This window comes from Myotis brandtii, unplaced genomic scaffold (assembly GCF_000412655.1).
Source record: "Myotis brandtii unplaced genomic scaffold, ASM41265v1 scaffold374, whole genome shotgun sequence".
NCBI classification, from domain to species: Eukaryota; Metazoa; Chordata; class Mammalia; order Chiroptera; family Vespertilionidae; genus Myotis; species Myotis brandtii.
The window spans coordinates 3,617,951-3,631,679 of NW_005364372.1; the positions used below are offsets into that span (position 1 = coordinate 3,617,951).

The 13,729-nt window shown below is 42.2% G+C and overlaps 1 protein-coding gene across 1 annotated transcript in view; it reads left to right on the top strand.

The window, feature by feature from the left end:
- The first annotated feature begins 13,334 nt into the window (after positions 1-13,334).
- TWIST1 (twist family bHLH transcription factor 1) overlaps positions 13,335-13,729 on the top strand; it is a 1,732-nt gene continuing 1,337 nt past the window's right edge. The window contains exon 1 of the mRNA XM_014544614.1: positions 13,335-13,637. Within this exon, the coding sequence (XP_014400100.1) occupies positions 13,335-13,637 (303 nt within the window). The remainder of the gene's footprint in view (positions 13,638-13,729) is intronic.

Here is a 13,729-nt window from a genome sequence, read left to right on the forward strand (position 1 = left end):
TTGGGGGCGACCAGGCCAGCGGGGGAGGCAGTTAGGGGCGACCAGGCCAGGCAAAGGGGGCAGTTGGGGGCAACCAGGCTGGTGGGGGGTGCATTTGGGGGTGACCAGGCTGGCAGGGAGGGCAGTTGAGGGCAATTAGGCTGGCAGGGAGGGCAGTTAGGGGTGACCAGACTGGCAGAGGGGGCAGTGAGGGGCAATCAGGTCAGCAGGGGGTGGGGCATTTAGGAGCAATCAGGCAGGTAGCAGGGGGCATTTAGGGGCGACCAGGCAGGCAGGTAGGTGAGCCAGCGGTCCAGGATTGTGAGAGGGATGTCCGACTGCCGGTTTAGGCCCGATCCCAGCCTAAACCGGCAGTCGGACATCCCCCAAGGAGTCCCAGATTGGAGAGGGTGCAGGCTGGGCTGAGGGGACCCCCCCCCAACTCATGCACGAATTTCATGCACTGGGCCTCTAGTTTTCTATATTATCTTTGCTTTATGTTCCCAGAATGTGTAAGAACTAGTTCTTTGCACAAAAATTGGGCTGTTTTCTTAAATGCTTCAGAAATACATATATTTATGTCTGTATGTGGCTGTGTGTGTTTGTGAGTGGCATACATAGATAGCTTCCTACTGCCTAATGTCTAATAAGAAGGCTACAACCTCAATACCACGTAATCTTTGGTATTTCCTTCACTAGAAGGAAATTTGGTATTATCTTTCATCATAGTCTCTGATTCATAATTACATAATCATAATGTATGCTATCTGCTCAAGTATCCTATATAGGACATTTATCTGATAAAGCTATGCTGTTTTGGTCCGTTCAACCCACTGCAGTCAAACTTGATATCATTGGCCTTGTGCTAGTGGACAAAGTTACTTTAAGGTTTTTCTCTTCTTGTTCACTTTTTTTCTCTTTTATTTTCATGCTCTTTGACAAAATTAAAATTAAGTTGAGATGAACTTCTAAAGTAATAATTAACATTAAAAGAGAGAAAATTTGTAAAGATATATTTTTCATCATTTTAACAAAAGGAAAACACAACTTCTGGGTTGAAAACTAAGGCCGGTTAATGTCTATATGCAATGCTAGTATCTTATATAATAAAAGCCTAATATGCTAAGTGTCCGGTCGTCTGGTCATCCGTTCAACCAAAGTATAATATGCTAATGATATGCTAAGGCTGCTCAACTGCTCGCTATGATGTGCACTGACAACCAGGGGGCAGATGCTCTGACTGGTAAGTTACCTTGGTGCTGGGATCTGGCCGATCAGGGCTGAGGGAGATGGGCTGGACGCGCACTTGAGCTCTCCCACAGCCCCTCCCCAGATGGCCAACCTCCCATGTCCCTCCCCAGCCCCGATCATGCACCGATGGGGTCCCTTGGCCTGGCCTGTGCCCTCTTGCAATCCGGGACCCTTTGGGGGATGTCAGAGAGCCAGTTTCGGCCTGATCCCACAGGCCAGGCCTAGGGACCACAATGGTGCACGAATTTGTGCACCAGGCCTCTAGTAAGAAATAATTTGCTAAGTTACATCACAGCCAAGGAAACTAAAACAATATTAAGAGCAGCACCAAGGTCAGAGATTCTAGCCTTAGCATCCAGAGACAGTGACAAACCCCAAGGTTTCTTTTGAGAGGAAAGGCCAATACTCAGACTAACCTTAACTATGTGGCTGCAAACTTTGCATGGAGACTCACCATAAATTTATTACTGAATGGATCAAGTGACAAAAGTGAATACAATTCTCAGATTTATGGTATTTAATTCAAAAATGGAGGTTCTCTTGAAATAAAATTCCAACCATTGGGAGAGTTTCCAAGTCAGAAGATACTATTTACAGCATTTTCTTCATCAGCTTAAAGTATAATGCCATTATTACAGCCCTGATTTTGTGGATGGTCTTCAGAGTAATTCACTCTTTCATAAATCTAATGTTTTTCTTTCATACTCTGACTGATTGGCTACAATTTACTTGTAGTTGCTTTTTTTAAAAATATATTTTATTGATTTTTTACAGAGAGGAAGGGAGAGGGATAGAGAGTTAAAAACATCGATGAGAGAGAAACATCGATCAGCTGCCTCCTGCACACTCCCCACCGGGGATGTGCCCGCAACCAAGGCACATGCCCTTGACCGGAATCGAACCCGGGACCCTTGAGTCTGCAGGCCGACGCTCTATCCACTGAGCCAAAATGGTCAGGGCTGTAGTTGCTTTTTAATGTTCCTATATCATTCCTAATTGGCTTTCAATGTATTGTACTGTTATAGTTCTACTTATCATTTATCATTCATGTCACAAGGATAACTGGCTATGTAGAAAAAAATAAAATAATTACAGACCTCTCCTGCTTCCCTTCTCCTCTCTCTCTCCCCCAACACAGTCTTTTTCCCTTTTATACTGTCACTGTTTGATTTATTTGGACTAGATTTTACATTCTGAATAAAAATTAAAAGTTTCTCCTCTTGCCTGGCTGGTGTATCTCAGTAGTTAGTGTGTCCACCTGAGCATGGAAGGGTCATGGGTTCAATTTCCCATCCAGGGCACACTGGGTTGCAGGTTTGTTTGATCCCTGGCCCCAACCGGCAACCAATCAATGTATCAATGTCTCTCTCTACCTCTTTCTCCCCTCCTTCCCTTCCACTTTCTCTAAAAATCAATGGAAATAATATCCTCAGGTGAGGATTAAAAAGTTTCTCCTCTTTCTAAGACTTTGTCCTTCTATAAAAATGCACACAAATTATGTTTTAAACAGAAATTATACAGAAAGAAAAGATAAAGATATATTTTATTACAATTTAATGAAGTTATAAATATCTCCTTTGTAAGAGAGGGTTTGACAAATGAACCAAGAAGGTGAACAATTTCCTGACACCACTTTCCCAAATCAAATGTTGGTGGTCATTCTCACATGTAGCTCTAAACTACCCAAGCACATAACTGTCATAGTGAGAGAGTGAAAAGTAGCAATAATGTAGATTTGGTTTATGTTTAAACTGGACTAGGTCTGATTTGAGTGTTCTTGCTCTGTTACGCATCCAGTTCTTGTTCTAACTTTCATTACCATTTTAACAAAAATCTATCAAATATTTATTGGACTTGACTCTTTTCTCAACACAATTTTCTAGTTCGGTTAGTATCTTTTACTTCAAAGAAGCTCATAGTAGAATGAGAAACATATACTTCATGAACTTGTGTAGATACTGTAAAGTACTGCATAGGGAATACAGTGAATAGTATAATAACTATATATGATGTCAAGAGAACACTAGACTTATTGAGGCAATCCCTTTGTAAATTATATAGATGTCTACCCACTATGCTGTACACCTGAAACTGATATAATATTGAATGTCAACTCTAATTGAAAAAAAAATTAAAGAAAACAATTATATAAATAATTTACTGACTTGCAGGAGTGGAAGGAACAAGTTATATTATAAATTCAACTTCTCTGTGAAAAACTATATTGAGGTATCAAGTGGAGAGTTGAATATGAGAAGGCACCATTTTAAGTGGTTAACACTTATGACTTCACTAGAGGCCCGGTGCATGAAATTATGCACTGGGGGAGGGTGTCCCTCAGCCCAGCCTGCATCCTCTCCAATCTGGGACCCCTCGGTTTAGGCCCGAATCCAGGACTGCTAGCTCCCAACCACTCGCCTGCCTGCCTACCTGATTGCCCTTAACCGCTTCTGCCTGCCAGCCTGATCACTCCCTAACCACTCCCCTGCCAGCCTGATCAACGCCTAACTGCTCTCCTGCCAGCCCGATCACCCCCAACTGCCCTCCCCTGCCGGTCCAGTCGCCCCCAACGGCCCTCCCCTGATGGCCATCTTGTGGCTGTGGGTGCTGCCATCTTTGAGGGTGGGGCAGTCAATTAGCATATTCCCTCCTTATTGGCTGTGGGCACCACCATCTTTGTGACAGCATGAGGGTCAATTAGCATATTCCCTCTTTATTAGATAGATTTCATCATCTGAGATACATTATTCTCCCCCCTTCATTTGAAGGATGAAAGAGTAACATGTCTAAGGTCACAGGCAGTGAGAAGTTTCGCCATATTTGAAACTCCACTAACTGGATCCGGAATCCAGGCTGTCATCCACTACACTGTTCTCTATGGCCACCCTATCTTGCCAGGAAAGGAAGAAGTGCTCTGGGCTTCTAAAACAGTCTAACTCTAGTCATCTATGACTTTACTGAAGTGATTTTTCTAAGCAGTTTCTCCAATTCTGCAATTGTAATGTTTTAATTTTTTTAAAGAAATTAAAGTAAAATGATCATCTAATTTAATCTAGGGAAATTACTTAGATTCCTATTTTCATTCTGCTTTCACTCTGTGGAATTACTCCAATACTCTCATCCTCTGCCATGCCTATTAACTCATGGAAATAACAAGCTAAGGCACACTGGTGATTGCAGCTTTATTGCTGATGTATTCACATATAAAATCTGATAGTCCTTCTGCCTTACTGAAGCTTCCCATGAAATTCTCTCTCTCTCTCTTGTTTAAGATTTTATATTCTATAAAATATCTGGGTGTCCAATTTTCATATAAGAATCAGTATAATGAAAATAATGACTATAAATGTTACATAAATCTAAAAGTAGGGTTTATTTTTCCTAATAATTATATCAGACTGTGGAGTCTATTTTGGAGGATGGCCAAGTTGAAAAATAAATTAAATATAATTCATTTGTAATTATCTGCTCTTCAGATGTTCCAAGCCTGCTGATATGCTTCAGAATTAACAACTTTGTCTCTCTCTCTCTCTCTTTATGGCCTTCTTAACAATGATTTCTCCCCAGAAACTTGGCTGAGACTAAAATTGCATTAAGGTTGCTTATGCACACTAGTGGATATATTTGTTTTTTTCAGTCATTATATACAATTCACGTTCCCTGAAAATATTTCTATCTTAGACACAACTACATATAAACAGACCCATTATAGTTTAAACAAACAGATAATGATTTATTATTTGCTTTTAACTTACACCTGATAGTAAATACAAGAGTATCCCTTATTTGATGGACACATGTCAAGGTTCTAAGACCTTGACAGAAATTGAGATGATGAGAGAAGGCCAGTGCGCTCTGGTTTCCTTGTATCTCATTGTGCTCTACCTGTCAGATCCGAATTCAAACAACAGAACTGGCCATCTTCAGCCACCCTGAATCCCAGGTAGGGAAGCTCCCCGCAGGCCATGAGCCACAACCTTTCCCAAGGCCCACACTTGGGAAATCACAAAGGCCCTAGTACCATCACCTTTACTTTCTTCACAATTCTCCCTGCCTTTCCGTCTGGCCTCTCCAGTATGTCCCAGTGTCCTTCGGCCACCCTGAGCCCCTCCTGTGCTGAGAAAAACATCATATAATCTCATTCACTCAAAGGTGTTAGTGACCTAATGTGTGACCTCACCTTGGGGACTGTGCCATCGACAAAAGGAGCCTGGAGAGGACAATGCCAGGCTCCAACTTAATGAGTTTCCAGTGATAGATTTAAAGCATGACTATGGGAGGGATAAGGTGGGTTTTGGAAGGAGCCTCTTCTGTCCCCCTTCAAAGCACTTTACTGCCCATTTTACTCATTTTTTGGCATCAAAGTTTAGGCCCACAGTTGGCCACACACTGTTTCCAGAATTAGAAGGAAACTCATTCTCATCACTTAGGAAAATACTTTCAGGTTCCAGGTATTGCTGAATCTTAGTTATACGCAGTCATAGCGAAAACATTTTCATGTACAAAACTGACTAGCCAGACCAGATAATTTCAAAAATCCTTCAAGTTTACATATTTTTTAACTTTTTAAAATTATCCTTTGACTTCATTTTACAGCTGAAGAACTGAGGCCCCCAAATCTCCCTGAATCCAGTCACTTTCTCTCAACTTTATATTATCCTGTCCATATCCCCAGGTTACAGCAATGATATAAGTTCTCATAAGTCAACTGATGTACTTACCTTAGGTATATTGTGGGTTGATACAAGATCTCCCTAAATCTAACCACGTAACTGCCTAATCCATCCCTTACACTGTGTCTATCCACAGACTGATAGCTCTAAAATATAAACCTGATCATTTACTTTCCCTGCTTAACATTCTTCCGTTTTCCAATTGCATTTAGAATAAAACCTAAATCCCTTAGCATGCCACACACGCACCCAAAGTTACTGTGATCTGAACTTTGTACCATTTCTGGCTGTTTCCACACTCCTTCCAACACTCCTTACAGGTCTCTGAAAAGGCCACCATGCATGCTCATGTCTCCACACCTTTGCCCATCCCATGCCGCTCCCGATGTCTTTTCCTCCTACCCTTTCTACTTCTCACCTGGTTCACCCCTATCCATCCTTCAAGACTAAAGCTGAAACAACGTGTACTTCAGGAAAACTGTAATGTATGCTTGCTGTATGATTTACGAATATCTGATTCTGCTAAAGAGAAGAAGAGAAACAAGGAGGAGAGATGACATCAAGCCTGGAAATATGAAGTAAGCTGAGGGGCATCTTAGACGTCAGTAAATAGGAAGGGACAGAAAGACTATGTATGCATCAAATAGTCATGCAGCAATCAGGGAACCCAGTATTCATGAGGCATCCGTATTCACGAGAGCTTAAGCAGGATCCCCACTGGTGACATCCAATCTGGCCCACCTGGCTTCTGTCCAAGAGAGAAAGATAAAATACATAGCTGCTCGGCAGGCTAAATGTCAAGCCCTGCTGTGAAAGAGCATATATGCTCTGTGCCTCTCTGGCAGAGCAAGTGCATTTCAGCTCCAGCCACCCTCCAGCATTGCTCACCGTACACTTTGGACCTCTTCCCCCATTATCAAGAGGGCTGACGGATAGAAAGAAAGGAGGGGTGGGGTAGGAGAGCAAGAGAGAGGATATTAACATTGTGGATCTGTGTACACCAGGATCTGGGTAGCATGGGCCTTCCTGCCTGTTTGCAACCCGTCCTAGGATATTAATCTACTTCATCTATTTCCCTTTCTTGCTGTATGTTTCAAACCGACTCAGTAAACCATGTGACATGTGCATCTTCATTTGGTCTGTGGGCCTTTCTGTGCGTTTCTCTCTGGGACAGGTTTCCTGGCAGTCTATCTGGAAGGTACCACCTCAGTGAGGTGATTTCCCAAAACCTAAAGGCACCCTGGCACCTCAGATCAGGTCCACTCTCCTTCCTTGGCACTGTTTAAAAACATCTATTACAACCCTGGCCAGTGTTCTCAGTGGTTAGAGCATCGGCCCTAGGACCAGGGGGTCACAGATTTGACTCCAGGTCAAGGTCATGTACTTGGATTGCAGGTTAGATCCCCTGCCCAGGTTGGGGCCCTTGCTGGAGGCAACCAACCAATGTGTCTCTCTCACATTGATGTTTCTCTCTCTCTCTCTCCCGCTCCATCCCTTCCACTCTCTCTAAAATTAATGAGGAAAATATCCTTGGTGGAGGATTAAGGGAAAAAAATATAGAAAGAAACATCTATTACATAACCAGAGGGAAAGGGGGTTGGGGATCGGTGGAGGTGGGCAAAGAGAGGATAAATGGGGGTGGAAAGAGACTTTGCTTTGGAGGACGGGCTTACTATGTAGTTTGCAGATGATGTTTTGTTGAGTTGTACTCTTGAAATTTACATGGCATTAGGAACCAATGTCACCCAATAAAATCAAATTTAAAAAAAGGGGGAGGGGGGGAGAAAACATCTATGACAGCATTTAGCTCTCCATGTTACAAAATTGTTTGCACGTTTTAATTCCCATTAGACCATAACATCCTTGATGTCAGAGACCAAATCTTCTTACTCAGAGCACCTACAATTATTAAAGAACCTGACAAATTTGTTAAACTACAAATCAATAAATGTGCTGCAATTAATTAGTGCCCCTTGAAACCAGAATTCAGATCTCCTGATGCACCATTAGGCAGAACCAGAACCTACAGTCTCTCAAGGTCTTGAGTAGAGGTGAGTGAGAATAAGACTCATCACTTACACTACGTCTTTCCCCGAGGAATCTGGGGTGGAGAGGTCAAAGGCATTGATCCTGATTAACTACTGGGAAAAACATCCAGTTTGATCTCCATTCTGGAGGTCAAGTGGGAAATAACTAATGAGCTAGGAGTCTTAGCAACCACACAAGATTTCAGAAGTCCTATCATGGTTCATAGCATTTTTCAAGAAGTAATGGTGTCAGTATTCCCCCAGATGTCTTCCCCATCACCATTTTGAGATCCAGTAATGACAACATGTTGCCATTTTTGCTCTAATTCCGGACAGAGAATTCCTATTAGATGAACATCAATGATAATTAAAAGTTTCATGGCCCTTCCCCCTATTTCTCTTTTGTTATGGCTTGGGTGACAGTGACATGGATTTTTAAAACTAAATGTCTACAATAAGGAACAGGTAGCTACTTACAAAAATCTCTTTGAGCAGAAACTGAGGCAAATAATTTTGGTGCTTTTCTATTCCCCACTAAGTGCAATTATTTCTCTGACGTCATTTAAGCCTTTTATTCCTCCTGCATATCAAGCCTCATTCTCTTTTTCTCCATCAACTCCCTTTTGCTCACTTGCTCCAGCTCCATCTTTTACCCTCTCTCCAGATTCTTTCTCTCTTCATTGCTTCCTTATTTTTACTTTTTCTCTCTTGTCTTTTCCTCTTTTCCCCCCCAGGTCTTTTGGTCCATTGCTCAGTCCCTCCAGCAGAGATAAGAGAAAGTGATGAGAAATTTATCTGCAAGAAGACACAAATGCAAAACAAAAGCATTGGGTTCCAACTGAACCCGAAATGCCCCAGCTCAGTTAGTCATGGCACGCCACCAGAACTATAAAATTCTTCCAGAAAAATATCAAGACATTATTCATTTTAATTTACTTTAATTTACAAAGTAATCAGAGACCCTGAAACCTTTCTTGAGAGGTAGTAGTAAAAAGGAAGACAATCTTAAGTAAAGGATTCTGTGTTAATAATTCTGGGAAAGTATTGGGAGTCAATATTTTTAAAATATCTTATTTTCCTATATGTTTGGAAACATAATTTTAGGTCTTAACCTACCGTGTGAATTAAAATTAATTGACAGAACATAAAACATAATTTCCATGTAACCTTTTTTAAATTAAAGGCATTCCAAATGCCCAAACTAAAAATTTAAACTTTCAAAGGCATTTTGGAATGATCATATATATTTTAAAAACTGTTTTACATTGCCAAACATGGCTCTAAAGTTAAGAAAATAAAATTCCTGGTCAGTGAGAGTTTGTACAAAATTCTGCTAATGTAAAATAAACACTATCCCTTAAAATGGTATTTTAGTATATTTTCATTAATGTATACTTTTCTTTTATGTTCTACAATAAAAAATATATATTAACTTTTCCAAAAAATCTATAGCTTGAATGCCAACTCATGTTTGTTTTTAAAAATTAATAAAAGTGACATAAATCAACTAGACATCTCTAAAATGACATTCGTTGATTGTGTAGTATTTTTGCTATGTTTTTAGCTTTCCTCTTGCACAAGCTTTTTTTTAAACGAAGTTCTCTGGGAAATTGTGTCCTCTTGTGGTCACTAGCAAAAACAACATGTTTTCTGAAGAAAGAATCAACCCAAATGATGAATACAGGATTTAAGACTTCAGTAAAAGCCATTAGAGAAAAAAGGAAACTCCTTGAAGTGAAGAGAGATGAAAGTTGTAATGAGAAAGGGAAATTTAACTGGAAAAACACAGAATGTAAATCATTTGATTTATATTTAAATTGCTGGAGTATCAGATGATTAAAAAGGAGGTAAAAATGCATATGATGTAGGAAGATTGTGGCCATGATAAAAACCTCTATGAATAACTGACTTTCTTTCATTATTTCTTCAATTATTGCCACAATTCTTTGAAATAAGTAAAGTGAGACTGCATTTCATCGTTAATTGGCAGCAAAGATGGGCACAGACTAAGGGAATAAAGAGTTTGGGGGGAGGTTTTTCAAAACTCCACACTTTTCCACACTCTAATTCTTCTCTCCCTACAAGTCTGGCAAGTTATGTCTCCTTATCTCATCCTCATTTTGAGTGATGCAATGCCAGATATTTGAAAAATGAATATTTATTTGAAATTCTGATTTGCTCATTTGAGGTGTTGGCAACTCAATTTCTTGTGCTTTATTTTTTTCAATTTATTTCTGGATTGCAAGCTTCAAATTTTAGTTCCTTCTAACTTTGGTTTCTTTTTCTTTAAGAAATTCAGAAAGAGAAAGGTAGAATCAGTTAAATTCATGAATTAGCCTATCAGTAAAAGAGAAAGAGAATGACTCCTTAGTTAGGGCAAGGTGTTCAAACATCATTAAGCTTACCTGTGTCACAGAGAACGAATCTGTTCTTGCACAAAGTTATCAAAATCACTTGTGCTGACACAAACTTTATATTGCCCTTTGATAAATCCTCTCACTTAAACCAGACTGAATCTATGTGCAGCCTCATTTGAGGATCCAGCCCCAGGCATTCTGAGAGATAATTCATCCCACAAGCTACACCCTTCTGCTCAAAAAGTAACCTTTGAACAAACACTCACTGCAGCCTTTTCCAATTTGCGCACCCTTCTGTGTGAATGATCCTGTGCTTCATTCATGCAATTCGGAGAAATTATTGCACAGAACTCTAAGCCAACAAGCAGGTGGTAGGTCATCCAAAGATTGGTGAGAAAGAGTAGACACAGATTCAATTACTTATCTTTTGTGCAAGACCCAATATAGCAAAACTTACCAGCTTGCTAAGAGATTCATAGTGTGTATGTGTGTTTCTTTTCCTTCTCTAAAATTATTTATAAGTGTCTGTTGTTAAGAGAATGCCAGTGCATATTCAAACTTTAAAGATATAGCTACATACATACTTATTGCATATGCTCAGTATGAGATTCCTAACTCTGTTACTTCTAACAGTTTTCTTAAAAACTTGAACACTGCACACATTCCTCAGGCAGGACTGCAAACATGCCAAGTTTGCAGTTTGAAAACAAAGCTCATTTTGAATTATCCAGTGCAAAAGGAAAACTTTTTTTGTTTTCAGTTGTAGAACTAGGCAAAAAAGATTAAATTGCAATTAATACTGTACTGCCAAAGAAGGTAGCGCTTCACTTACATTCTTCAAGTCAGGCTGAGTTCAGGCTCAAAGGGAAATTTCAAAGACTGTTTTTTAAGCGTTTTGACATTAGGCTTTTAAAACTTAGCTTTCATATGTTAAACTGAGTATTTTTGAAGTTATCGTTATTATTGTTTACAACGTATGCAACATTTGCCTCCTCAGCGCATAGAAAGGGACCCCGCTTTTACTCTAAGAGTAGCTAAGAAAATTGTTAGATATAATGTTAGGTAGGATATGGCTATAGATGAATGAGCAAAGTGAGATGGACAATCCCATCAGAAAACTGTAGTTTGCAAACTAGGGAGTATCCAGCCCCAGACATTCTGGGAGATAATTCATCCCACAAGCTACACCCTTCTCCTCAAAAAGTAACCTTTGAACAACCAGAAACCAGTCTCATCTTCATACTCCACTCTTTGGAAGAGTTCAAGAGAAATTTCTTCTCAGAACTGAAGTCATTCATTGTGACTGGGTCAGGAAGATTTCGTGCTGGGATGGTTCTAGTTAGGTTATTCATTTTAAACCCTCTTCTAAGAATTCTGTCATCCAGAGCTTTGCTTCAGCCCTGAGGGTCCCTGTAATGGCCCTCAGCTCTTCGTCCTCTGGAAGTTTAGTGCCTGGAGAAGGGCTGGGCTCACTTGTTTAAGAACTAGTCTTAGAGATTGATGACTTTGCAAGTCCGGCTGGCTAATGATCCCTGCCTGCTGCGCTGTCTTGGGCCCGGTTTCTCTGCCCCCATCTTCAGCTCCCGGACCTCCACACCAATTCCCCTTGGTCAGGTATGGTTTTCTTTACACTTTGCCCACACTTGCCTGTCTTGCTTACCCACAGCCACAAAGGAAAGCATCCAAATATTTGATCTCTTTATTTTTGAGAATTCAACTAAAGGGGAAAAAATAAAACAAAATTAAGATTTCAGATTGATCTCTTAAATAAAAAATAAAAAAACAACCAAGATAGTAAACGGTAGAAATTTTTCAAGATTTCAGCAGCGACTTTCAAATAAGAATTGCAGAGAATACTCAATTCAGATTTGCACGGAAGAACACTTGGTAGAGAGTAGGGCAGAATCTCTGTTTCCAAGAGATAAAGTCCTACAGGCAGAAGATGCAAACATAGGGTGACTTATCAGAGTGCCTTTTGTTTTAAGGAGACATGCCTGAGTACTATTAAGTGGAGGTCAAGTCGAATTTGATTTACAGACAGGCACTGATTTTAAAGTAAAGCAGTGACTCGGGAGGCAGGCCAGAGAGCACGCTGTGGTCATTGTTTCTGAATATTTGTAAAAATGGTGATAGACAAACCCCCGTAAGTGGCCACTCCCAAGAAAGCACAGCCTCCTTCGCCCCCCACGAGAGGGTTGCCTCTTGCCCTCACTTCCCCCAGCAGGCTGAGCCCTTCATGGCCCCAGGCCCCAGGCGCTGCAGATTCCTGGGTTTCCCCGGACCAAAGCTGAGAGCCTCAGCGGGGCACAGCCACGTGGCCTGCTCGCGTGTCGCCTGGGCTCCCGCCTAAGCCACTCCCAAGAAAGCACAGCCTCCTTCGCCCCCCACGAGAGGGTTGCCTCTTGCCCTCACTTCCCCCAGCAGGCTGAGCCCTTCATGGCCCCAGGCCCCAGGCGCTGCAGATTCCTGGGTTTCCCCGGACCAAAGCTGAGAGCCTCAGCGGGGCACAGCCACGTGGCCTGCTCGCGTGTCGCCTGGGCTCCCGCCTCCTCCTGCGGACGCCCCGGGACGAGACCCTCAGTCAGGCCACGAAAGAGCCGCTTCGCTGAGAAAATTCAAACCCCCTAGTCCAGACCGGGGAGAGCGTGAGTTTACCTTGGCCTGTGCAGGGGATCTGAGCCCAGGGCACTCAACACTGGCACCCCCCAAATCTGACCCCTCCAACCGACTACTGCTTTGGACCTCTCCTTTGCTTTGCAACGCAAGGCATGAACATGAAATGGTAATTCCATCCCTGCTGGTTCCAAAAAAGAAGAAAAAGCATGTTAGCATTGCAAAAATGAACCTCCCTTCCATGGCGGCTTCCCTCCCCGTCACCAGCTCACCAACTGCTGTTGCTTCCAATTCGCCAGATTCTACAAGAACACCCTCTTTGGGGTTCTCTGTTGTTATCTTATGAGACTGAAATGCTTAAAATGTCAAAGTGTCCAAGCAATTGGTATGCGTTTGGGGCGCAGAAAGCATAATTGACCAATGTACCTCCAGGGATGGGGGTGGGGAAGGAGGCTCTCACAGCCGGCAGCCCCGTAGGTCCAGGCAATGTTGAACCCCCATCTCACGGTCTTTGGAGTCGACCTTTCGTGGTCAAAACGCGAGGCCTCGTTTGGGAACGGGGTGGGGACGAAATGGCCCTCCACCTTGAGAGGGCAGCTCAGGCGAGCAGGGCCGCGGCGACGGCGAGGCGCTGCCCCCCTCCGGCCCTCCTGCCTGTTCCCAGGGCAGACCGGCCTTCTGAGGGAGAACGGACTTCTCTGCCTCTTTCTAGCACCTTCGGAGGAGTCGTCCCCTGGGTGTTGGGGAGCTTGCCATTGGGTCACTGTTAACGAGAAAAAGAATCGGATGCTGCTCGGGCCGGGGTGACAGAGCAGGCCGGGGCGCGGAG